General features: G+C 46.4%; 1 protein-coding gene across 1 annotated transcript in view; it reads left to right on the forward strand.

Annotated features, from left to right (window-relative positions):
- The window catches only part of NEK10 (NIMA related kinase 10), a 1,232,468-nt gene that overhangs the window by 838,160 nt on the left and 367,723 nt on the right, over positions 1-26,585 (forward strand). The window contains exon 27 of the mRNA XM_086942130.1: positions 21,861-22,032. Within this exon, the coding sequence (XP_086798256.1) occupies positions 21,861-22,032 (172 nt within the window). The remainder of the gene's footprint in view (positions 1-21,860; positions 22,033-26,585) is intronic.

Here is a 26,585-nt window from a genome sequence, read left to right on the forward strand (position 1 = left end):
CAACAAATACACCACAAAAGAGACACCGTACAGTACCATATACAAATATCTCATATATTGTATATATATCACATAGACCACAATCACATATGTCATAAAACATTTTCCCAACCAGGGAGTTGTCATATAATCACAGTTAGTGCAATAAACGTAAATACTTATAGGTTGTGCATGTCAGGAAAACAACACCCTACACCAACATTGTATATATTATGCAGAACCTGAAATGATACTCGTTATCCTATCATTGCAAGGTATACAACGACCTGAACCATGATCTCAGGGCATTAAATGCAGGCTCTTCGTTTCAGAAGATAATAAATGCTGTGCAAACATTACAGTCCTGAATTCGCACTTGTTATCTTGACCAAGGTAAGGCACAAGCGACATATACTCATATATTCAGGGCAGGTAATCCGACAGATCATCAAATAACCACTGACATCACCATAATATGTGGGTTACTGCGCACTTGCACTCCCTTACATGTTACACAGTAATTTCTCACTAAACGTAGGTTACAAGAACACCTTTGCACCTACTGTGGGGGTTATGGTAATTCCATGGTCTTTGCAGATATCAAGCTCCGGATCGGTGGAGACCTCAGTCGAGGACCCCTCTCGTTATGCCACCCACAAGACACGGGTGCCCCCCAATGAGCAAATGACTCTCCTGGTACATTCCAATGGGGGAGGAGGTGTCCACACGTTGAAGTTTACCGCAGGGAGGCCTCGCTGGGTCCCCTGCACCACACAGGGAAAAGCATCTGCCAATGAATGCGCCGTGCAGCTGGCAAAATCACTGCAGTTGTTCTAAATGCCCTCAGCCTTGCTAGACCCGCACAATGCCTCTCTCGGGGCGGGGGTGGCCAGTGAACCTTGTGTGCCGGGCCCACTCAAGGTTACCATGCAAAGCGTCCAGCCCAACGTGGCAATCCGCCAAAGGGCAGAGAATGAGCTTGACTGACCGGGGAAGGGTGCCTTGGTATGATACTCCTCTCACCTGTGTTGTACGTCGCAGCCATTCCCGGGGAAGGGGAGCCATATGGAAAAGCTGCTCAGTGAAAGCCATGCTATGCTGCAAAATCCAGGGCGTGGCTTCCCACGACCTACGGACAACACATCCCAGTAGTCTGGAATGGGTCAAGAGCGCTCTGCCACACTGAAGACCCTGCAGAGCTGAACACGCACTGGTCCATATGATGGGGAGCTGTCTAGGCGCTCACACCACGCTAACTGCAGGAATGAAGCGCTCACTGTGTGCTGGACTCACTAGGCACAAAGTGCTCCACACGCACTGGGCTGAGAAACAAATCGCTCTTCACACGCTTTCTTTTACAAAAGGTTAAGAACAGTCCAGTCCTTCTCCTGCTCCAGACAGGAGCAGCAACTGAAGGCCGACCTCCCCCACACACATCAGGGGCAGCGCACATCGCACAGCTCTCCCAGCTCTCCTTCCAGGCAGGTTCCTGTTTGATCCGCAGGGATCATTTGAAGTCTTTGATTTCCCTGAGACTTCCAACAGGAGGCAAGCTCTGCATCCAACCCTTGGAGATCTTCTCAAGCAGGATACCACAGCAGGGCAAAAAGAGTCAGTCCTTTTCCTCTGCCCACAGATAATAGCAGGAACTGCAGCCAATCCACCCCTTATACAGAAAAGGCTCCACTCTTCACACAGCTCTTCAGCTGTTCTTCTTGGCTGGATCTACTTGTTTCCAGAAGTGATCTAAAGTTTTAGGGTTTTTGGTCCAACACTTATCTCCATTTTCTCATTGTAGTCTTTGTTTCAGAGTCCCTGGTCTTAGTACACACCAGTTCTGTACTCCCTAGTCCAGCCTGAACACAGGGAGTGGAGACAGCATTGTGCAGAGGAGACATGCCTATTCAGGTGCTAGTGAAAACTCCTCCCACCACTCTACTCTAAATGCAGAAAGGTCTATTAAGCCTGGCTATGAGCCATCCAGGAAAGGCAGAACACAACCCAATCCCCCCTTGTGATTGTCTAAAGTATATGCACATCCCCAGCTCCTGTCACTCCAAAACCAGATGGTAAATACACAAACAGGCAGAGGCACATAGAATGGTAAAGCAAGAAAATGCCCACATTCAAAAAGTGGCATTTTCAAACACACAATTTAAAAATTACCTTCATTAAAAGGTGTGTTGTTAAATTCTGAGCTCAGGAAGTCTAAACTCCATTTCTCTATCTTGTCCCAATGGAAAGTTACACTTGAAAGATGTTACAGGGCAGCTCCCATGACAGACAGTCTTTCAGTAGTGAACATGAAATGCACAGTATTTCACTATCAAGACATGCAAAACACAAATGTCCTGCCTTTCACATAAACTGAACACCGCCCATTGGGGTACCTTGGACCTACCTAAGGGGTGCCTTACATGTAAGAAAAGGGAAGGTTAGGGCCTGTCAAGTGCGTGGACTTGCCAGCTTGACATGGCAGTTTAAAACTGCATGAGCAAACACTGCAGTGGCACGTCTGAGACACATTTACAGGGCTACTCCTGTGGGTTGCACAACCAGTGCTGAAAGCCCACTAGAAACCATTTGATTTACAGGCCCTAGCACACTCAGTGCACTTACTGGGGGTCTCACCAGCAAATAAAATATGGCAATCATGGATAACCAATCATAATCACAATTTACACAGAGAGCATATGCACTTCAGCCCTGATCATCAGTGGTAAAGGGCCCAGAGTCCTTAAGCCGTCAATGACAGGATCCGAAAATAGGAGGCAAAAGGCTAAAGGTTTAGGAAGAAACCTGTCAAAAAGGCCAGGTTACACATTTGTTTATTCATTTATAGTAAACAACCATAGACAAAGCCAATAGTCAAAGCTGGTTTTAGGTTTAGGTCAGTTGTGTGTTATATATCTGGATACAATAGCAGAAAACTCAGAGGGAAACCGAAATACTGGTCGGATTGTACACTCTGGGAAACACAGAAATGTAGTTTATGTTTTTATGTCAAGCCCCTTTTAGTGACCCCATCACTTTTCACTTCTTTATCACACTTCAAGCCCTGATGGCCTCTCTGTGTGTGTTGCAATCAACGGCATACACCCCACACATTCACACACTCACACAAACACTGCACTAACATGCACATAGGAAACCTTATACACCATAGGAGTTTTCAGGGGCCCAGGAACACAGACTGAGACCGAAGTTAAACAGAGCGTCAAATAATCCACTCTGCCACAGTGACACACCACCCCGAGAAAACCCTAAAAATAGTCTGTGCTCCCACTGAGACATGTCACGCACAATCTAAAAAGAATCTGCGGTCTCACTGACCTATATTATGCAGAGAGAACTATAAAATAGCCCTTGCTCCCACTGGCATATACCAGGCAGAGACAACCCAAAAAATAACCTGCAGTACCACTGACACATGCCATGCACAGACAACCCTAAAAATAACCTTTGCTCTCACTGGCAGAGCCACACACAGACAATCCTAAAAATAACCTGTGCTCCCACTGGCAAACACCATGCAGAGTGAGCCTAAAAATAACTTGTGTTTCCAGTGGCATACGCCATGCAGAAACAAGCCTACAATCAATCCACTCTCCCACTGCGATGCGCTACACAGAGACAACCCTAAAAACAACCCGTACTTCTACTGACACACGACATGCAAAGACAACCCTAAAAATAACCTACCCTCCCACTGGCATACACTATGCAGAGTGGGCCTAAAAATAACTTGTGTTTCCAGTGGCATACGCCACGCAGAAACAAGCCTACAATCAATCCACTCTCCCACTGCGATGCGCTACACAGAGACAACCCTAAAAACAACCCGTACTTCTACTGACACACGACATGCAAAGACAACCCTAAAAATAACCTACCCTCCCACTGGCATACACTATGCAGAGTGAGCCTAAAAATAACTTGTGTTTCCAGTGGCATACGCCACGCAGAAACAAGCCTACAATCAATCCACTCTCCCACTGCGATGCGCTACACAGAGACAACCCTAAAAACAACCTGTACTTCTACTGACACACGACATGCAAAGACAACCCTAAAAATAACCTACCCTCCCACTGGCATACACCATACAGAGTGAGCCTAAAAACAACTTGTGTTTCCAGTGGCATACGCCACGCAGAAACAAGCCTACAATCAATCCACTCTCCCACTGCGATGCGCTACACAGAGACAACCCTAAAAACAACCCGTACTTCTACTGACACACGACATGCAAAGACAACCCTAAAAATAACCTACCCTCCCACTGGCATACACTATGGAGAGTGAGCCTAAAAATAACTTGTGTTTCCAGTGGCATACGCCACGCAGAAACAAGCCTACAATCAATCCACTCTCCCACTGCGATGCGCTACACAGAGACAACCCTAAAAACAACCTGTACTTCTACTGACACACGACATGCAAAGACAACCCTAAAAATAACCTACCCTCCCACTGGCATACACCATACAGAGTGAGCCTAAAAACAACTTGTGTTTCCAGTGGCATACGCCACGCAGAAACAAGCTTACAATCAATCCACTCTCCCACTGCGATGCGCTACACAGAGACAACCCTAAAAACAACCCGTACTTCTACTGACACACGACATGCAAAGACAACCCTAAAAATAACCTACCCTCCCACTGGCATACACTATGCAGAGTGAGCCTAAAAATAACTTGTGTTTCCAGTGGCACACGCCACGCAGAAACAAGCCTACAATCAATCCACTCTCCCACTGCGATGCGCTACACAGAGACAACCCTAAAAACAACCCGTACTTCTACTGACACACGACATGCAAAGACAACCCTAAAAATAACCTACCCTCCCACTGGCATACACTATGCAGAGTGAGCCTAAAAATAACTTGTGTTTCCAGTGGCATACGCCACGCAGAAACAAGCCTACAATCAATCCACTCTCCCACTGCGATGCGCTACACAGAGACAACCCTAAAAACAACCCGTACTTCTACTGACACACGACATGCAAAGACAACCCTAAAAATAACCTACCCTCCCACTGGCATACACTATGCAGAGTGAGCCTAAAAATAACTTGTGTTTCCAGTGGCACACGCCACGCAGAAACAAGCCTACAATCAATCCACTCTCCCACTGCGATGCGCTACACAGAGACAACCCTAAAAACAACCCGTACTTCTACTGACACACGACATGCAAAGACAACCCTAAAAATAACCTACCCTCCCACTGGCATACACTATGCAGAGTGAGCCTAAAAATAACTTGTGTTTCCAGTGGCATACGCCACGCAGAAACAAGCCTACAATCAATCCACTCTCCCACTGCGATGCGCTACACAGAGACAACCCTAAAAACAACCCGTACTTCTACTGACACACGACATGCAAAGACAACCCTAAAAATAACCTACCCTCCCACTGGCATACACTATGCAGAGTGAGCCTAAAAATAACTTGTGTTTCCAGTGGCATACGCCACGCAGAAACAAGCCTACAATCAATCCACTCTCCCACTGCGATGCGCTACACAGAGACAACCCTAAAAACAACCCGTACTGTGGAAAATTAACACAAACTTGGTGAACATTATCGGCGTCATCTTGCCCCTTTTCAAGCCCATTCGTGCGCGTAAGCGGCAGCCATTTTGAACACCATGGCCTCCCTGCCCCTCGCTGATAGCCAGCGCGTCTCTCTCTCTCTTAACCTCGCAAGCATTCCCCCCGCACATTGGCAACCCCCGCTCTCTCATGCCTTGGGTCATAAACCCCCCTTCAGCGCAGCTTCACCACGGAATCCCATCCTGTTCCCAGCACGACACCTCCCCTCATTCCTTTCATGGCTTCAGATCCTTTTGATGCAAACCCCCTTTTCCTGTGTCCCCGTTTGTCTTCCTTGTTCCCAGGCCGCCACCTGGCCCTGCGGATACTGTTTATTACCCCGTACAGTAGGAAGCTTCCCCTCCCCATCAAAAGACCCACGAACCGATCAAAGCCCCCACCCTATGAGATCCGATCAACCCCATGCATTCCGTGAATCGGCGGAATGCCCTGCTGTGCGACAACCATCACCTGTTGTGACCGGGGTGGGGAATCCAACTGTAAATGTATGTGGGAACGGGCCTGAAGGGGAGATTCCGAGGATGTTCTTTTAACTATCAACGTGTTGCGAGAATGTGTTAGGTGCAATAAAGGTCATAAACCCCAGTATAAGAGGCCAGGCCTCAGAGATGTGGTTAGAGCACCTCGTGACGATACTTGCTGTCTGAATTGATGTGTTCTCCTCCGGAGAGAATAAAATCCTCGTTTCCTGCCTTCCAGTCTCCAGCGCCTGCTTCTTCATTGATTAATATTGGTGGGTCATAGAGGCGATACCGCCGGGCAACATAAAAGGGTCTTTGGTTACTGGTTGTCTTTGGAACCCTTTTTTTACAATTGGCGTCCCAAACGTGGGGCCCATCAGCGACTCGTGGATCCAGTGGGAGAGGTCCTGACGACAGAGTGAACGACTGCAACGATCGGAAGGTACCCTGTCCGATAGACCCTCGTCTGACAGCCGATCATCCGAACTTCACTGGTTCCGAACAGACCTCTCTCGAGTGATCTGCGGTCCTGACTGGGAACCATCAGGAGTGCCACGAGAAGTACGAAGAAAAGAGGACGATCGGGCGCTGGATTCGGAAGACAAGAAACTGTCCATGCGGTCCGGGTAAGGTCGTGTAAACACGACGAATTGCGAAAGTGATAGATAATTGAAAGTGATTGATAATTGTTGAGAAAATACTAGTATTACTTTTTGTTAATTTATTGGAGATTCACTGTCTACAAACGGAGAAACAACAGGCTCTCCCTTTATAAACAGCGAAGGATAGGTACGCACCCGTCGGACCTATCTTTCTCCCCCACTGAACAATTGCCCCTTCCCCCCATTGATTAACTGTTATAGATTGTTTTCTGGAGATTCTCTGTCTGCAAACAGGGAAAAATAGGTCCCCTCTTTACAGATAGTGAAAGGGTAGGTGACGCGAACCTTTGCGAGCCTACTTATTCTCCCCATTGACCATATTGATTTTTTATTTTTGACCTAACATTGATTGCTCAAGATTGGTTCATGAGGTATTCACTACGTGCAAACAACGTAGAATAGAAATATTCTGTCTAGTCTTTGCACGCAGTGATAAGATAGGTAGTGCTGACTATTATCCCATTGTGATCCGTCATGCCTGTCTTCTCCCCACTGGTTAGTAGCCTGTTTAGCCCGGACCGCTTATTAGAGATGAACCATCCGGCTCCGCTGGAAGGCACCCCTAATAAGGACATGTTCATGAAGCATGGATTGATCGCTATAGCCTATAGTGAGCTGTGGCATAAATATACGAAAAAGGATCGAGAAAGTCAGTGGCCACTGAGAGGATCCTTTGATCTTGACAAAATAGAAACGGTAGAAATAGCCCTTCGTAGGAATGAAACAACACCTATTATGCTCGATAGTCTCGGTATGTGGCGCAAAGAAGCCACGCTACGAAGGGAAGGCGACGAATTCAGAAAAGGTGAAGGGACACGACGGACAACCCTCCAAACGTCTAGTAGGCAAAGGGAAGGGCCAGCGATGGCACAGTCCCGAGGAGTAGACATGGAAAGAGAACGGTGTAGAGGGATGTGCCGACAAGTCAACCCCGGGACACAACGACCCGAAGGTAACCCCCCGACACTGCGCACAGGACGAATAGATTTAAAACAGAACCAATGTGCTTTCTGTAAATGCCTCGGGCACTGGAAAGCCCAATGCCCGACTTTGCAGAGCATAGGTAAGAACGGAGGGTCGACAGAAAGGACAGGCCGACAGAAAGGGAAAAGGCGCGAAATAAAAACCAATCAGACTAGTGCGGACAGGACAGATAGAACCACCCCGTTTGATTATGCTCGATGGCACAGATTTCGTCAGACCAATTTTAACGACATGTTAGAGTTCTGGGACTGATTGCTCTCTGTTGCTCCCCCACTCTGAAAAGCAAACACAACTGCAGGCCAGTGTAAACAACCCCCCGTTAGAGAAAAGACTCAAGGAAGCCAAGCGTCTATTATATAACTTAGGATTTAATTACGGTAAAGAAAACACACAACCAACAGTAAATAGAATAACTAGTAGAACTCTCTAAAAAACAAACTTGACTAATAGGAAAAATACAAAACATATTATGCTCACTCCGGAAGTCCTCGAAATGTAACAGTTCGATGGTCCCGCCCATCCGAAACACATAGCACGTGTGGGGCGGGGCCTGGCAGCAGCCATGAGCCAAAAGAGATCGCCGGCGAGAAGGTCCTGGAGGCTCCACCAAGCAGGCAATGAAATGGTCTTCCCATACTACCCTTCCAGGGATGGCGTCCCCCGGGCCGCGAGTAGGGAGGGGGCGGCTGCAAATGACCCCCTCCCTCGTATCTCCTGGTCCGGCCATCACGAATCTCTCCATCGAACGGATGCAGGGTGGGCAGGGAGGAAGAGGCGACGCGGACGAGCCTCTTCCACCTCCACAGGTAGGAGGCTTCCCTGCCCTGGTCCGGCGCCGATGTCCTCCAGCCGGGCGACGGCCATATACCTACGCTGCACAGGAAATATAATGCCCGGCTGGTATATTTCCGCAACACAGGACATACAATGCCCGACTGGTATACTTGCATAGTACAGGACATACAATGTCCGACGGGCATATTTACGGAGCACCGGATGTACAATGGTCCCCCAAGAGTCGGAATCAGGGGTGTAGGGTGGTCATCATGTGCACCCCTGATTCAAAAGGGACGGTGTAGGATGCGCCGGGAGAGGGAGACGGCACGAGTGAGCCTCCCTCACCTCCCCAGATGAAGGCTCCACTGCTGCACCCTGGCGCCCCGAACCAAAATGTCCTGCTCCAACAGCATGATGCTCTGTCTTTCGCCATCACAAGAAGTTTCTTCCACTCCTGATGGATACGACAAAGGTGGCTGCCGCAGGGTCTCAAAATGGCGTCTGGGCCCTCGAAAGGCGGGTCTAGGCCGCTGGAGTAACTTTGTCCGAAATTGCAACTCGGGCACTTGCCCACCTGGGCGCAAGCCCCCACCATCGACAAACATCCCCTCGACTTTGAAGATTCTACCAAAGTCCCAAGAGCCCTCAGCCCCTTCAGGCTTCCGGTGAGGAACAGCTGCATTGATCTCAAATGAAATAACCACGGCACAGCAACAAGATGGCGGTGCTCTCGTGTCTGCATCAGCTTCCGTCTGAACCACCCAGGAACATTATGGGCTAACGAACTCGAGTAAGTTCCGGCTGAACATCAACATGACCCGGTAAGAAAGACTCTACCCCCTCTCTCTCTTGATTGACGGTCCACACCACCAGCCCCTCTGTTAGCACAGTTTTCTTTTGAACTGCCGAAAGGGACCCTGGTCCAACCGCCAATCGTCGGGGATATTTTTTCCTCTGGTGCTACTTCCGGACTAAACCGGCCTCGCCCAAAATGGCGCCGGTATCAATGGAAACTAACGGACGCCTTGTGGTGTTCCTTAACTAATGAAACTTGATGTACTAAGATATATATACGAACCATTGTGCACTCGATGGGAAAGGGAGGAGGGTTCACTTGGCGAACGTTTGAGAGGGGTTCCGTAAAAATGTTGATTTCAATGAACGATTTATTTTTGATATTTATTGTAACTGGTACATAACGTCGCTTATGATGCACACCCACGGTTTACATCTAGGAAATGTGATTCCGATGAGCTTGACTGTGTTTCCATTTATGAACTAAAATGCCCCTGATTCCCTCGTCACGCAATGAAATGTTTTTAGTTACTTGCAAATAATAAATTAGGCCTTTTTTTTACATGTTCTTGTGCTACAAAATAACCCCCTACTGTATGTGCTTCCATCGACGACATGTCAGACCAAATTACGATTGTGCTCTCACATTTTACGTACTGAATGATTATGCAAATAAAGGTCTTAAAAACTATGAATAGGCATCGCATACTTTTGTAAATGCGGGTATCGGTGGGAGGGTTTTTCTGTGCGCAACTGTTCTGCTCTTTTTTTAAGGTTATCCGAGAAATGGTTGTTCGGCCCCGGATTGATGATCGGATCCGAGGTATGATACGTTGCCTCCAAAATATGCGACTAAGCTCAGGAACTAACGTATGAAGAAGGACCTCGACTTCTGAGAATGGGTAAAGTAAAGCGGGGTGATTGATAAAATGTTATTAAGATATGGTGGTCGAAGGTACTAAGGTACCGGGTTAAACGAAGAACTGATATGCCTTAGAACCTCACAGCTTTGGGAATGATTTAAGGATCCCGAAGGCCGGATACATCTACAAAACCGGGTACCTCACGCTAGGCACCTCTGATTCCTTTTTAAGCGTTTCTCTACACACGATCCTTAATGCCATCCTCGAACCTCCCCATGAACCACCTATCACATTGCCCGCCCCCTTGACTTTCGGAAACCAAAACCCTAAGGGATTATATCCCGAAGAGATAAGTACGAGTATGCGGTAAGTAAAGGACTTTCGTGCCTGTACATTTGATGTGTTCGAATGTTGTCCCCCCACCTCCCCCTTTCCCTCCTTTTTCCCTCTGCAGGTTACATTAGAATCCCGATTAGAGTATCGTAAGGGATCTGGAACCACGTCACACCCGATGCATGAAAACGGACTAGCACTGCAAGACGGCACAAAAAGGACGCCCTACCCAATGCACAACCTTTTTTGTACCTGATCTAATGCTCTTCTGTCCCAAAACTGCATGCTTTCTACATCCTAACACAGACCCGAAACGTCTAACGTTGGGTAACGCACTGAATAGCCCAAACAATACACGGTCATTCTCCATGTCCCACGTGTACTGTTTGGCCTATTGTCTCTCTCTCTCTCTCTCTCTCTCTCTCTCTCTCTCTCTCTTTCTCTCACTCTTTCACCCCTCCACACTTTCCCTCTTCCTAGCGACTGGCACCTAATTGACGAACCTGGTGCACCTCCTGATTGGCCCCAAATACCACAAGTATTTGCACAAATTTGTCCTAAATAGAATTGTATCGGTACCACGTTACTACCTCTCCTTTTCTACTAAAATATGGATGAAATTTAAATTGACCGAAGAGAAAAGGACAGGTAAGACAACTAAGGTTCTCCAAATTTGACCCACAACCAGGGAACTATTTGTCAGTGGCTTCTATGATAAAATACGTCTGTGGTAATGCGACCATCCCCATTCCAAATTGTCTCCATACCCCAAATAGTAAGAAATGATCGAGACACCCCCGTCTTCCCAAAATGCCCCCAGTTTGGTGTCAGCTGCCCTGAACGAGAGCCCGAAAACGCCCCCTGCTCTAATTCACTGTGTTCCCAATTGTTTTCCATAAGATCCCTCCTTCCCCGAGGATAAGTTTAATAATTATCGCAAACCACCCCCCGAGTTTTTTTTGTAGTAACCAGGTTGCGAGGATTTATATAGAAAGTTAGAAAGATGTGTGCAAAGTTGAAAATTAGATCGAAAATCGAAAGAACTTGTTGCAGTAAGCCTTGTTGAAAATAAGATGTTTTTATGTAATGAAGACTTGTTTAGCCTATGTTCACCCCTCAGAAGGATGCCTATCAGACTGTGGTGAATAGCACGTTGCGCTTTTTGTAAAATACAAGGTCCTGAAGACCAGCCTAGCCTTGCAAGACTCGTACTAGGGAAATGGGTCTCTACCAGAAGAACTGACATCTACTATAATAGGCGTATGCAATAAATGAGTACCAGACCTCGTACCTATTACAAATGAACGTAATAATCATCAAAAGCGCCAAAGAATTAGCCAACAAAAGGAGGTTGTAAGGAATCCAGCAAACCCATCATCAATTGTTTATACGTTAGCCGCAAGAATCTCCAATGTAGCGAGTGCTTACCCCAGTTGCTTGGTGTTGGGAGAGAAATAGATTTATGTAATTACCTTCTTCTGCAATATCTCTAAAGACTGTCTTTTCAAAACTCATTTAAGGGTATCACTGTCGGAGGAGAAAGAGACCGGATGTGGGAGCACGCGGCCTGACTGCGGATTGTGGAACATCAGCGACGGAGGCCGAGGCGAGACCACAGCAGTAAGGAGACGCAGGACGGGGCACTGTTTCAGACAAAGCAAAGGAAAGGGCTGACCTGAAGCCCCTGCTCTATGATCAACGTGTGCCAAAAAGTCCCCGCTCTCTGAGCATGGTTACGGACCCGCCTGTCGCAAACTCTCCGTCCCCCTGATCTGTTCCCGACTTGGCCTTGCTCCATCCCCTCCTCCTCCGACCTACCATAAAGACTGTTCACACCCGCACCTTTCCACCCGAACTCCCAAGTTCCTCCAAATCCTACTGAGCTACCCCGAGAAGAGTACTCCCTGCGTCAGAAGGGAGGGAGCTCCGACTAAGTAAACCACGAACTATGTTAATCTTAGAACGGAGACCTAGAACTCCACCAAGGGTCGCCTCTAAAGAAAAGATGAACGAAGTATGTGGTTCTACCCACTGCTGAACGCCTCGAAGATGATGGAAGCGACAGGAAATGCCCACCACCAGAGACTCAAGAAACAAACAGATCTCACAATTCAGGAACAATCGCATTTTTTATTGCAAATCTATGTTCTGCGTTACAAAAGAAAGTGCACCTACTCCAAAACCGTAACGCATTTCTCCTATGAGGTCTGGCGAAACAAAACAAAATGTACCCCTGCCCGCAGACCTCCAACGACTCAATCCACATGAACATTCCTGTTGACAGACCGAATTGTAATCCAGGTACTTAACAGTGCCAACAGAAGACGACAAAAGACAACGAGAACTCTGATATCTTTACTGTATCTCCTTTCTCTCCCAATCACCATTGGACTAACTATGCACCCGCCGAATGCAAAAAGGACTTACTTATATGATAACTTACCAGTTCTTATTCCAAATGACTATAAGTATCTATGATCTGTACCCAACGCCCTCGCTACGTAATTCTAGTCTGATGTTGCATTACGATGACTTTTTTCTGCAACCAACTTAACGATGAACCCGCCTACTAGATGATGAGATTTTTTTCAATATGATGTTTATAATGTGATGTTTATGTACAGTTCTTTTGCCTAAGTCCCCTCTCCCTTACTTATGATCGCTGCATATAGGTATAGATAGGAAATAGGCCAGCAAGATGTCTTGGAAATGTTAAAGGGAGGACTGTGGAAAATTAACACAAACTTGGTGAACATTATCGGCGTCATCTTGCCCCTTTTCAAGCCCATTCGTGCGCGTAAGCGGCAGCCATTTTGAACACCATGGCCTCCCTGCCCCTCGCTGATAGCCAGCGCGTCTCTCTCTCTCTTAACCTCGCAAGCATTCCCCCCGCACATTGGCAACCCCCGCTCTCTCATGCCTTGGGTCATAAACCCCCCTTCAGCGCAGCTTCACCACGGAATCCCATCCTGTTCCCAGCACGACACCTCCCCTCATTCCTTTCATGGCTTCAGATCCTTTTGATGCAAACCCCCTTTTCCTGTGTCCCCGTTTGTCTTCCTTGTTCCCAGGCCGCCACCTGGCCCTGAGGATACTGTTTATTACCCCGTACAGTAGGAAGCTTCCCCTCCCCATCAAAAGACCCACGAACCGATCAAAGCCCCCACCCTATGAGATCCGATCAACCCCATGCATTCCGTGAATCGGCGGAATGCCCTGCTGTGCGACAACCATCACCTGTTGTGACCGGGGTGGGGAATCCAACTGTAAATGTATGTGGGAACGGGCCTGAAGGGGAGATTCCGAGGATGTTCTTTTAACTATCAACGTGTTGCGAGAATGTGTTAGGTGCAATAAAGGTCATAAACCCCAGTATAAGAGGCCAGGCCTCAGAGATGTGGTTAGAGCACCTCGTGACGATACTTGCTGTCTGAATTGATGTGTTCTCCTCCGGAGAGAATAAAATCCTCGTTTCCTGCCTTCCAGTCTCCAGCGCCTGCTTCTTCATTGATTAATATTGGTGGGTCATAGAGGCGATACCGCCGGGCAACATAAAAGGGTCTTTGGTTACTGGTTGTCTTTGGAACCCTTTTTTTACAGTACTTCTACTGACACACGACATGCAAAGACAACCCTAAAAATAACCTACCCTCCCACTGGCATACACCATACAGAGTGAGCCTAAAAACAACTTGTGTTTCCAGTGGCATACGCCACGCAGAAACAAGCTTACAATCAATCCACTCTCCCACTGCGATGCGCTACACAGAGACAACACTAAAAACAACCAATACTTCTACTGACACACAACATGCAAAGACAACCCTAAAAATAACCTACCCTCCCACTGGCATACACTATGCAGAGTGAGCCTAAAAATAACTTGTGTTTCCAGTGGCACACGCCACGCAGAAACAAGCCTACAATCAATCCACTCTCCCACTGCGATGCGCTACACAGAGACAACCCTAAAAACAACCTGTACATTACTGACACACGACATGCAAAGACAACCCTAAAAATAACCTACCCTCCCACTGGCATACACCATACAGAGTGAGCCTAAAAACAACTTGTGTTTCTAGTGACATACACCACGCAGAGACAACCTTAATAATAGCCAGCACTCCCACTGGCATATGCCATGCAGAAATAAGCCTAAAAATAATTCACTCTCCCACTACAACACACCACACAGCGGCAACCCTAAAAACAACCCGCGCTCCCACTGACACACACCACGCACAGAAAACCCTAAAAATAACCCGAGCTCCTACTGACATACACCACATACAGTAAGCCTAAAAGTAACCTGCGCTCCTAGTGGCATACGCCATACAGACACAACACTAAAAATAAAATGCTCTCCCACTGGCATACATCACGCAGAAACAACCCTAAAAATATTCAGCACTCCCACTGGCTTATACCATGCAGAAACATACCTAAAAATAACCACGCTCCCACTGGCATACTCCACGCAGAGACAACCCTAAAAATAACCCACGCTCCCACGGGCATACTCCACGCAGAGGCAACCCTAAAAGTAACCCACGCTCCAACTGGCATAAGGCATGCAGAGACAATCCTAAAAATAACCTGAACTCCTACTGGGATATGCAATGCAGGTACAACTGTTCAAAGCAACCTGTGCTTCCACTGGCATATGCCACACAGAGGCAACCCTAAAAATAACTTGCACTTCTGCTGGCATATGCCACGCAGAGACAACCCTACAAATAATCTTTGATTCCACTGGAATACACCAAGCAGAGGCAACTCTAAAAGTAACCCATTAGTGGAACAATGCAGAGACAAACCAAAAAATAACCAGCTATTCCACTGGCATATACCACGAAGCGACATCAGTAGAAATAATCTGTGCTACCATTGGCATACACCTCGCAGAGACAACTCTAACAACACCTCACTGTTACGCAGGATAGCTGCTAGGTTTCAATGACCCGCCCTCCATTTGGAACTACACCGCTTTCACTAAAATGAGCATGATCTGTCCACTCACAGACGAACCTCGGTGGACCAACCCAAAACAGTAAACATACAAAAGTACCAGCACAAGCTAAGGTATCATGTAATTGTTAGACTAAACCACCCAACATAATGTAGCATAACAACCATAGCGCCCTGATCCCCAAGCTCCAACGTGAGAAGAGGGTTAAGCTCAAAGGTCAACATTGAGGGATATTCAGATTGCATTGGGGATTCAAAGTTAATGAGTATGATTTGAAGTACGTTGGTGTCTTCATTAAACCTGGCTTGAACTTTCAGATAGTTAAACTATGGAGTAAGATTGAAACAGACTTGCAAAGCAGTTGGAAGTTGGATCAGACGAAGTTGATCACAACTATCCAGTCTGCCTATTTTCCCACCTCCAACTATGTCAGACTGTGTGTGGTCTCTAGATTTTCTCTTGCCTTTCCTTTACTCAGGATGGCCTTTTTCTTCTTTAGGCCATGGTGAATTTTGTTGTTTGAGATAGTACACCATTGTTACCTCTCAAAACCTCCAAGTTTATCTGCTTGTAGTAAAGTGGAATAGTATGTGGTAAGGTTAGGTAGCCTCACCATAAAGTATTATCACAATACACTAAAGATGGTCCTTGGATTCACACTAATAAATCCGTAGCTCAGTCTTGGTAGAGTGGCAAAGAGCAGTCCGGCATTACTAGTGTAACCTGTATTAAGCATTTCAGAGTCCCAACACGAACTATAAGTAATTGACATGGCTTGAGAGAAATCCGACACCGATTTATAAAAATGATGTGTATTTTTATTGTAATTTACGGAATAGCGTGCATGTAACGGGAGTTATAGATTTTTGAAGCAATATAAAATCAGTGCAGTAAAATACAGTGAATAATTTGTATTGCGGTCAATGGAGAAAACTACTAGTGACAATCGGTCACTTAGAGGTTGAGTTGCATTGTTCCCTCGGAGGGTAAGAGTGGTGCGGGGCTCTGGACCAAGCCACGTCAATCAGTTCAGTTTTACCTGGCTAATGGAGCTCGGGTGCAGCATTGGTCTGGCTGTCCTTGGTGCTGAAGGGGAGAAGCTGGGGAGCTGCTTTTGCTGCTTAAATGGTGCTGCGGGGAAAAGAGATGCAAAAGACACAAGAGCAGGGTCATTGCCGATGTCGGTCGCAGGTTTTGTGGAATGTCCTCTTGATAAAGCGTCAACTTAGGGAGCCTGTTACCAGACTTGTGACCAACAAGCCTTGGCAGCTGTAAAAGAAGTAGATGGTTTCTTCGATGTTTGGTTGACCTGGCGTACACAGTAGCTGCCTGAAACTTAGTGGAAGGCAGGACTACAGTTACCATAATGTAGTAGACCATCTGGATGGGCAATTCCTCAGAGGGCTTGATGGCCAGCAAATGTTTGGATCCAGAGCATTGTTTTTCCTGCAGTTTGCAGGGGACTAGTGCCACTAGTCTAGGGGAGTCTGATGGCGCTTCAGGTTCTTAAAGGGGTCCCTCTGGCTGGGGGAGTTGAGAGTTGGCCCAGGACGAGCCTTAGTCTAGCAGTTCTATGAAAGTTACCTCAGGAGTAGAGTATCCCTCTTTTGCTTTGGGCAAAGACTCATTGTTGTAGATGCAGAGCTCTTCTTTGTCCGCAGGTCATTCAGATCTTTTGTTCTGGTTTGAGGGGATTCCTTAAATCCTGAAATTAGGTGAGTTTAGGGGCGTGGGACCTAGCAACCAATGGCCAGCTAGTCACTAGATCTAATTTGCCCCTGAGGTGACCACATCCGGGGGTATGGGTCACCTTTTCTACCCAGGTCTATAATTTGTACCACCTTTCAAGATGGCACAAGTCTTCCTCAACTGAACAGACCAAGCTGCTCACCCTAAATGTGTGGCCAGTCCTTTGGGAGCTGTCCAGCTGCTGCATAGCTAATTTCCCAGCTGTCCGGGAGCTAATATGCCTGGGGCTGGGGGAGGGCTATTTCCTGTTTTGGAGTGAGCCCTGATGCATATCAGAGGTGGTGTAGCCTTTGACACTGACCGCCTTGATGTGCCACTTCACTAGTCTGCTTGAAAGGAAGGAGGTGTGACCTCCTTGCTGCCCAAGTCTTTGTTTCTGATTAATGGAAGTGATCATACTGCCTGGCATGAGGTTGGAATTCTGTCTTGGCACCAGTAGCCATAGCCAGAGCACAGAGAAGCTGGAGCAACCAGGTGGGCAAACTCCAAAGTAGCCCTGGGTACATGCCAGCTTGCCCTAGACTCGAGAATCATGTCAGGGGTGAGAAGGCATGTTGTTTGATACCACACTCAACAGGTTTAGGTGGTACCATAATGGAACTAGCAACGCCGGGTCTGTCCAGGTGCAACCCCATATTATTCTATGGACTACCAAAAAATAATTGCTTACACAGACGACACGCAGCTGCTGTTCACCTGGCCGGGCACGGATCTGGACACTTCATCGGTCAAGACCTGCCTCTTCTCAGTCTTTACTTGGCTCACTCTTGCCCAATTAAAATGCAACTAAAATAAATCTGAAAGACTTCTCTATGGGCAGTTTCCCTTTAATTTCAGAGAATCTATATGGCCGCCTGATGTTCCATTCTCCAGCGCTGTTGGCAAACCAGCAAAAAACCTTGGAGTTTGGTTTGGAGAAACCTAAAATTTGATGAGCATATAAAAAGACTCACCTGTGGGTGCTTTGGCACCCTGAAAGCTCTTCGTAGGTTTTTTCCCCTGCTCCCGAGGAAGTCCAAAGAAACAGTGGCAAGGGCTCTCATTCTTTCTCGCCTCGATTACGCGAACGCCCTGTTCTCTGGTATTCCTGTCTATCTTACCAACCGCCTCCACATCATACAAAAAGCGGCCGCCAGACTCCTTTTTAAAATCTCATGGCAGTCCAGCATCCGTTAACATCTGCGCAGCCTGCACTGGCTCCCTGTCGCACAACGGGTCGTGTTTAAATCCCTTACTTTTGCTCATAGAGCCATCCACGATCAAGGGCCGGCGTACTTGAGGAAGCGCTTTTCCTGGTACTTACCCATCCGTCCACTACGGTCAACCTCCCAACATCTGTTGGTTCTTCCACGCTTTAAACAAACCCGCCTTGGTGGACAGTCTATCACCGTGAAAGCGGCCATTGCTTGGAACACCCTTCACCCGTCGCTACGCGCTACACAGGATCTCAATCTTTTTTAAAAAGCACTTAAAACCCATCTTTTTAAAATGTCATTGTAACTATTCTAGTTCTCCACCGCCTAACTGCATTTCCACGCACCAGGATACTCCTGAGTAATCGAACGCGCTACAAAACCACTAATAACATAACATAACATAACATAAAATAATATAACTTATAGTGGAAAAGGACACTATAGGGTCATATAAGCTTACACTGACATGTCCACACCATGAATACAAGGCACCCTGTCTTCTAGGCTCCAGACACCTTCCTTAGGGGTGACTGACATATTTTAAAGGCAGTGTAGGGGCTTTGCCTCAAATGGTGTGGACAAAGTCGAAATGGAGCAGTTAAATTGATTCTGAAGTCTGCAATGGTAGGAATGCTGTCAGTAGTTTTACTTGGGTCACTCAGAGTGGCACACACAGTGCTGCACCCCATGATGGCCCCTTTGCCACCCAAACCCTGGGTACCACAGGTACCACTTACCAGGGACTTACAAAGGGGTAAAGTCCTTGTCAACTGGTAATGCCAATTTAAACCTAACCATTTTTGGGGATAGAGCATTGGCACTGGGTCCTGGGACGTACAGCTGTTGCTGTGAACAAAGGCCTCCCGGAGCCTGAGGGGATTTCAGCCCCCTTGGGCTCCGTGAGGCCTTTGTTTTATTTGTTAGAACAGTCTACCCTCTAGTGGCAGAATGTTCTAATAGCCTTATAGCCCTCCGCAGCTGGGCTATACCGGCATTAAAGTCCAATTCCCTTGTTAAAGACCTGAGCCGAAAACGCTGGAGCAGGCCATTAATGGCCGGTATAGCCCATTAATGACCGGTATGGCTATATACTATGCCATTGTTGTTTACAGTCTGGAGGGCATTGCTGGTGTGTAATGTGAGATCTTCGCAGGATCGGATGAATGCCAGACCTTTGGTACTGTACTCTTTGAGTAGAATGGTCAGGATGCACGCGAGTGTTGATACCCTACCTATGCACAGGAAGGTCGAGAGTGTGCATGCAGGGGAGTGGTGTGTACATTCACAGCCAGTGGCAGAGGGTGTGTTTGCACACAGTGCGGGGCAGGGGCAGTGGGGTGTTCTCAGTGTATTCAGGGCCAGCGCCTAGTATGCTTGTGTTGCCAACTATATGGACATTCATAACCTGGATACATATGTACTCACATTCATTTCTAAAACCTTTTACTGTTAATGCAATAATAGATTTTTCAAAGATAATGACATTTTGGCTTTTATGCTGAAGCTAGCTGTTGATGGAGAGTGCCTATTCATTACAGAAGTGGCAATGGAGCAGAAACACACCACTGCTTCTTAGTTTTGTAAATCAAAGTGTCTAATTGAACGTTTTACTCTGTAATCTCAGTGAATAAATCTTATGCATTTTTAAAGATTTCAGAAGGACGCCATGAAAGCAGCAGTAACACTCAAATTCCTACAATTGGAATTTACGTAGATTTTCAGGAGTGTTCATTATGTAACACATTGTTATGGATCTGACAAAGACTGCTGCAGGGTAGACAAAGTGAACATTGGTAAAAGAGCTGCTCAAGTAACAGAAAAGAAAAGGGGTCCAATGGCGACGTCCTCACAATGTAGAAAGAAACTAAAAGTTTAGAAGAAACAGGCAATCAAGAGGCAATTCAGAATAACTCCCACCCAGGATGTGTATGACATGCATATACCATAAATGGAGGGAATGTGGGTTTAAGCACGTAGGAGCTCCCCACGGTAAGACTGAAGCACAGGTAGTTCTCTACCCACAATTGCAGTTACAGATACTGACTGTGCAAGTATCCACATGTAGCTGATTCCTACAAATGCATAGTATGTGGAGCTGATACCGTCAGTGATATTATAAAAGTAACATACTACGATATTAGAATGGCTGAGAAACACCACCGAGTTTGCCCTCTGTGCCAAGGAACCCTGGCAAACACGAAAGAACACAGAAGGCAGTAACAGCAAGTGTAAATACCTACAATACACAGCCGCAAAAGACTAGGCACAAGAGAAGAATAGTGCTCAACAGGAAAGGAGAAGCAAAGAGAACCCTATATCAAGAAAACATGTCATGCTAGGAATTGAGGAAAATACTGCAGACCAGTCTTTGCTCTAGAAACTGGGAGGGAGGCACTACAAAATATAATAGTGCTAGTTCAGAAAGCAAGGTTGCATTGCAAGGCTGTGCTGGTTCAATAAACTAGGATGCCCTGTTTAACAGGCACAGGAAACAAGGATACCAAAACCTCAGGAATCTCTGCAAATAATCTGCCAGCCAATCAGGAACTTTGCTGCAACGACCAGCACGGAACTGAAGGAAACAGAGGCTTTACAAGAGCTCATAGTGTAATGATGCCTCCACCCATCCTTGGCCTGCAAGGTTGAGACAAAGCAGGGAACAGGAAATAGAAAGAATTGGCAGTCTTTTCCCGGGAAGCTTGAAATCATTCCTAGGGTCTGTTACAAGGTCAAGGCTTCTGGGAAATGTAGCATTTGGTAGAAATGACAGTTTGGCTATCACAAAGACTGACATGGATCCTAAATTTAAGGGAATTTCAGAATATTGTCCAAGATGCTGGAATTAATGTAGCCTATGGTCCACCAGACAGACCCCGATTGGTGGACACGAGAGCCAACCATGACACAAATTTCCTAAATCATTTATTGTAAGTCAGATCTATTCAGATTTGCACCACGTTAGTGGCATTCATAATCAGTTTTGATTATTGATGGATAGATGGTAAACCGAGAAAATAACAGACAGCTCTGGCAGGTGTGTTCAAAGCACTTGTGATTAAGAATTTAATTAAGTATGTGCTATCCATGCTTTGTTGAATTGATGCAATTCCTTTTATTTTAATTGATTTTACTTGTGGCACTGCTTTGAATGTATTCTAAGAAGAAATCGCATTTAATAAATGTATTTTAAAGGTGTTTATGCAAACTAATAACTTGAACTAACACTTAAACTTGAAAAGAACACTGTAGACTAAATGTGTGATCCTTCTAGTAACCATCCTAATGAAAACAGCATTATTGTGTGACATATCAAAACCTACAACTATCTACAGAAAATCTAATTTTTAAATGTAACCATTGTGTACTCAAAATTGGCCAGATATACATATTAAATTGTGAGCACCACTATGTGAAGACATAAGGACATTAAAGTAAATTCTCTTTATTTGTGTGTACTCCAGGCTCCCTACTCCACGAGTAGCCTCAGCAGCAGCAGCGTTGCTACCAGTTTCAAGAGCGACTTCTCAGAAAGCCTCCTTCTGCCCATTGGAACCTTCCAACCAGGCGCTGGGGATTCCATCTCGGATGCTGTCTTTTGTGATGAGATCTACACTGTGGAAAGCACCGAAAAAGGTAATTCTTGTCCAGACCAGTATACAACAGACCTTGTTAATCCAGGTCTGCTTAGTACAAAATGGCCGCTATTCTCAGGTCCTCATGGATCTGAAGACTTTCTTGGATAACCTATCCAGGTGATTAACCAAGTCTCTGTATTTGTTCTTCTACTGCGTTGTTATTTGCCACTGAAAGGGTGTAATTCCTACTTCATGTGGAAGTGCAATATTTAAGTGACAGAGCTCACACAAAAACATTGCCTGCACCCAAACCGAAAATCAGGTTTAGCTTGTGTGTTTGTTCCCTAGTGTCATGTGGTTACATGTGATGTTTTGTTATTGTATGATATGGTAATCAAACATCAACCATGATTTATACCAATCAAGTCACAAGTGGCCACGATTTATTTGTTTTTTTTTGGCTGGCGGAAGTGCTATGTGTGCCTGTAGGGTGCACATTGCTCAAGTGTCTTAAGTCACCATTTAAAAATTTGCACAGTACAATGGACTCCAACTGCATCAGATGGGGGAATGATAAGCGTGGCTCAAATCCACCCGAGTGACTTACCGCACTCACCTATAGTAATTATATAGGAAGTCAGCCGGACAGTGGAGAAGAATAAACAAAGTCTTTATTAGGCCAAACAACACTCATATGAGAGGGCCCTGTCCGACCTCACTCCTGGGAGTGCGAACGAGAGGACTGACTCTCTGCATCACAGCAATACATTATAATGCAACACAGTTCATTTGGGTACGCCCCTTCGGGAAAATTACTGAAACCCAGACCAGCGAACAATGCCATCATACAGCAGGCATCTGCACCTGCAAGGGATACATCGCTATCTTTACTCAAGGCCATGGAGCTAGGCTTCAGCGTCTCTGGTGCATGAGAACATTACTGATAAAGAGACTTGTTAGTTTCGGCCACAGTAAGCCGAGAAACGAAAACTGCTGTCTTAGTGAAATTCTCTATTCCTGCGGGAGGGGCAGATGAGTGAGTAAGGCTCGCGATCACAGAGGAATACACAAAATGGTGGCACACAGGCTAAGCTAAGGAACTAATATGGTCACACGTACATTTGAATAATAAAGTAGCAAGCGGAATAATTCAACACGGGTGCATATACGAACTTCATTAGTTAGCCATATGATGCTAACTTACATATGAGAAGGGGCAGTTGGGGCATCGAAAAGTGAATTCTATCAGACCCTCCTTTTAGCATCATTGGCTAACTGCGGCCACATTTATTTGCCAAAATGTAGTGCCGGCATATCCAGTCTAGGGGCAGAACACATTATTATTTTTTTCCTTTTAGTCTAAAACATCCTCTGAAATAAACATCAACCAACTTGCATCAGCAGGAATTTCAGTAATCATTGAAGTAGCATATTGACCCGACACCGTCTTTTGTGGACGCAAATTCGTAGCACACATTGAGCAACATGGAGGGAGGCAGTATACACAAAGGCAACATGTCAGTATGACGCTCACCACGCCAACCAAACCCATCAATATTTTCCAACCCCAGGAGGAGAAGGCACCCCAGAGCCACCCCTGTAAGGACCATGTCCCGTTATCTTGATGTAGTTCAGTCGCTAATGTATGTAATTTCTGTACTGCCAAGTTAACAGTCGGAGCTGAGTCAGGAATATACACACAGCAAGACGTCCCGATGACGCGACAGGCCCCACCCCTATCTGCCAGGATGACGTCAAGCACCATCCTATTTTGAATCGTAAATAATCTCATAGCCTGAATCTCAACGGACATGTTAGTCGCAATGTCAGCTTCAGTCAGGACTACCTTTTCCATTACCCTGGACAGTCGTCGAATGGCTCTACTGTTAAATATCGGACCCCAGAAAGGTAGCAGGCCCTTAGAAAAATCAGTCCATTGCTGGTACGAAGTGTCTGTCTGGTCAACGCCATCTACCTGAAGCTCCCTCCTTTTACGCTGCTCTTGTGGACTGGGAAATCTTCGATGAGTTCTGTGGTAATCAGAAGGGGCCACATATACAGGAGGAATCATATAGGCTAAATAGCACACCCCACCCCAACCCTCGGGCAATCATAAGTATCCATTATCTCCACACACAAAATAGATACTGGGGGGTGCAACCAAAGAGGGGCTAAGGGGGAAACGTATCAATGCAGTCACATTACAGGAGCTATTACCAACCTTTATTGGGCCCCTTCCCTCTATACAGAAAAATGGTGAAGGACCCACCACAGCCAGGGGTATCAGAGACTTGACACTGCTATTTCCCTTTGGGGGGTGTCTGTAAGACAGTGAGGAATTCAATTTCAGGAAACTTTCTCTAACCTTGTCAGTATCATTTGGTATCAGAAACCGGCCCAACTTTTTCTCACACGTCTCTATAAATGTCTGGTCAAAACGCCCGTCAGTATATACACGTCCAAGGGAAGATGGAGGCAGAGGTCGCACTCGCATTGTCATAGTTGACCCCCTATTCTGCAGTCTAGGAGTCAGGAAATCTGGCTGCTGAAAATATTTAACAAGACCTATGAGAGTATACCACCCCACACAACTATTCACAGGAGTCAAAGGAAGTGCTAGGAACCTATCTTTCTTGTAGGCAGCAGAAGGGAGAAGCCCACAGACCCAGCAGTCAGTCAAATTGGTGGTGGCATGTGCATGGTGCAAAGTCTTAATAAAAACATTTTCTTTGTAACCCTTCCTCAACATTCGTTCACCATAATCCACAGTAATCATGTTATGTTCAGGAACAGCAGTAGGTGTGGGTGCAAACACATGAACGGGGTAGGCTTTATCCAGGAAAAACAATATACCAAGAGTCACTATAAAAGCAATTAAAACAACAATGATGACCACTATTTTTCCTTTCCGGGAAAGGGCCAACCAAGGGGAATCAGGCACGGGTCTCGGAGGAGCCGCAAATGGCTGCTCCTCATCAGGGATGGGGCGGCCAAAAGGATACATTCTCAAGAGCGTTCAAAAATATATCAAAAATGTAAAAAGAAAAAAAAAACACTTCTACTAAAAAAATAGTCCCAGACAGTCCGCAAAACCGGCCAGAGGGGTTCTTCAACCCTAAAAAGGGATCTTCTCCCTGTGTCCTTCAAAGCCTCACAGGCAGGCTTTTACCGTCCAGACCTTATTCCAACGTCGCTTAACACACAGCAATTGAAAACAGGGGAGCACTTAATCCGGGCCCCGCACCACTCTATAGTCTCATAGAACACAATCTTCGGCTAAACACCAGGGCTCTTGCAAGTCCATCCCTACCACTAAATCTTCGTATTCAGAAAGTCCACTAAGCCCTTCTTCCAGTGTTTAGTCCATCACACTTGTCACTCTTATTTATTTTCTTCGGGGCCGCAGATTATAGCGAGTGCTCCCTGGCACTTCGGGGTCAATGAACAAACCAGGTGTATCTATGGCAGAGGCTGGACTCTCTGATGTCTCTTCACTAGTAGCAACGGGAGTAGTAGAGCTCACTGAATTCTCAATTCCGCTTTGCTCTTCTCCAATCAGTGAAGCATCCGAGAAGGGAACATATCTGGGTATTTGCTCGTGTTCCTCGTCAGCAATGCCTTCCTTTACCCATTGATCATAGGGTAGCGGCAGCGGGACCGTTTTCACGTGCGAGGCGTGGGTCCACGCCTTCCTTCCTTCCACCCGAAGCGCCGTACGCGTCGTGAGGAGCACCTGACGCGGCTCCGACCACCTGGGCTCCAGACAGGACTTCCGTTGATATCTTCGGACGACGACCCAATCGCCTGGGTTGATGGAGTGTCCGGGCCCCTCCGGCAACGGCTTCAGGGTGTCTGCTACCTGCTGATGAATAGAACGAAGATCTTTAGTCAAAGCATACAAGTAGTCTGTCAACAAAGGATACTGAATTTCGGAGAAGCACTTAGGCCTGGGCACTCCCCAGATATTGGCCGGGCGGCCAAATATCACTTCATAGGGGGAGACGCCCGTTTTCGAATTCACTGTTACTCTCGTAGAAAGCAAGGCAAAAGGAAGGGCATCTGGCCAGCGGAGACCTGTACTCTCCTGTATTTTGGCCATTTTCAGTTTGAGCGTTCCATTAAACCGCTCCACAAGACCCGCTGCCTGAGGGTGTAGGGCCGAGTGGAATTTTTGGGAAATCTGTAAGCCTTTACATATTTGTTTGACTAATTCTGCATTAAAGGACGTACGGTTATCACTCCAGATCACCCTAGGTAATCCAAAGCGAGAAAAATACTCCTTTATCAACATTTTTGCAGTAGAAATGGCCGTGCAGTCTTTAGTTGGAAAAGCCTCCACCCACCTGCTAAAAGCACATACAACCACAAGAACATATTTTAAGTTGTTGACCCTCTCCATTTCAATATAGTCCATCTGAATCACCTCAAAAGGGAAAGAGGGAGGTGCAAAATTTCCAGCTGGGACAGGGGTACCCTTCCCAGGATTGTGCCTCAAACACACCATGCACTGTCGGACCAAGTGGGTCGCCACTTTGGAGATATTTTTATTGCTCCACACTGGGTCCAACAATTTGCATATGCCTTTCGCTCTAATATGTGCAGGCCCGTGAG

The sequence above is a fragment of the Lissotriton vulgaris genome, chromosome 10 (assembly GCF_964263255.1).
Source record: "Lissotriton vulgaris chromosome 10, aLisVul1.2, whole genome shotgun sequence".
Taxonomy (NCBI): domain Eukaryota; kingdom Metazoa; phylum Chordata; class Amphibia; order Caudata; family Salamandridae; genus Lissotriton; species Lissotriton vulgaris.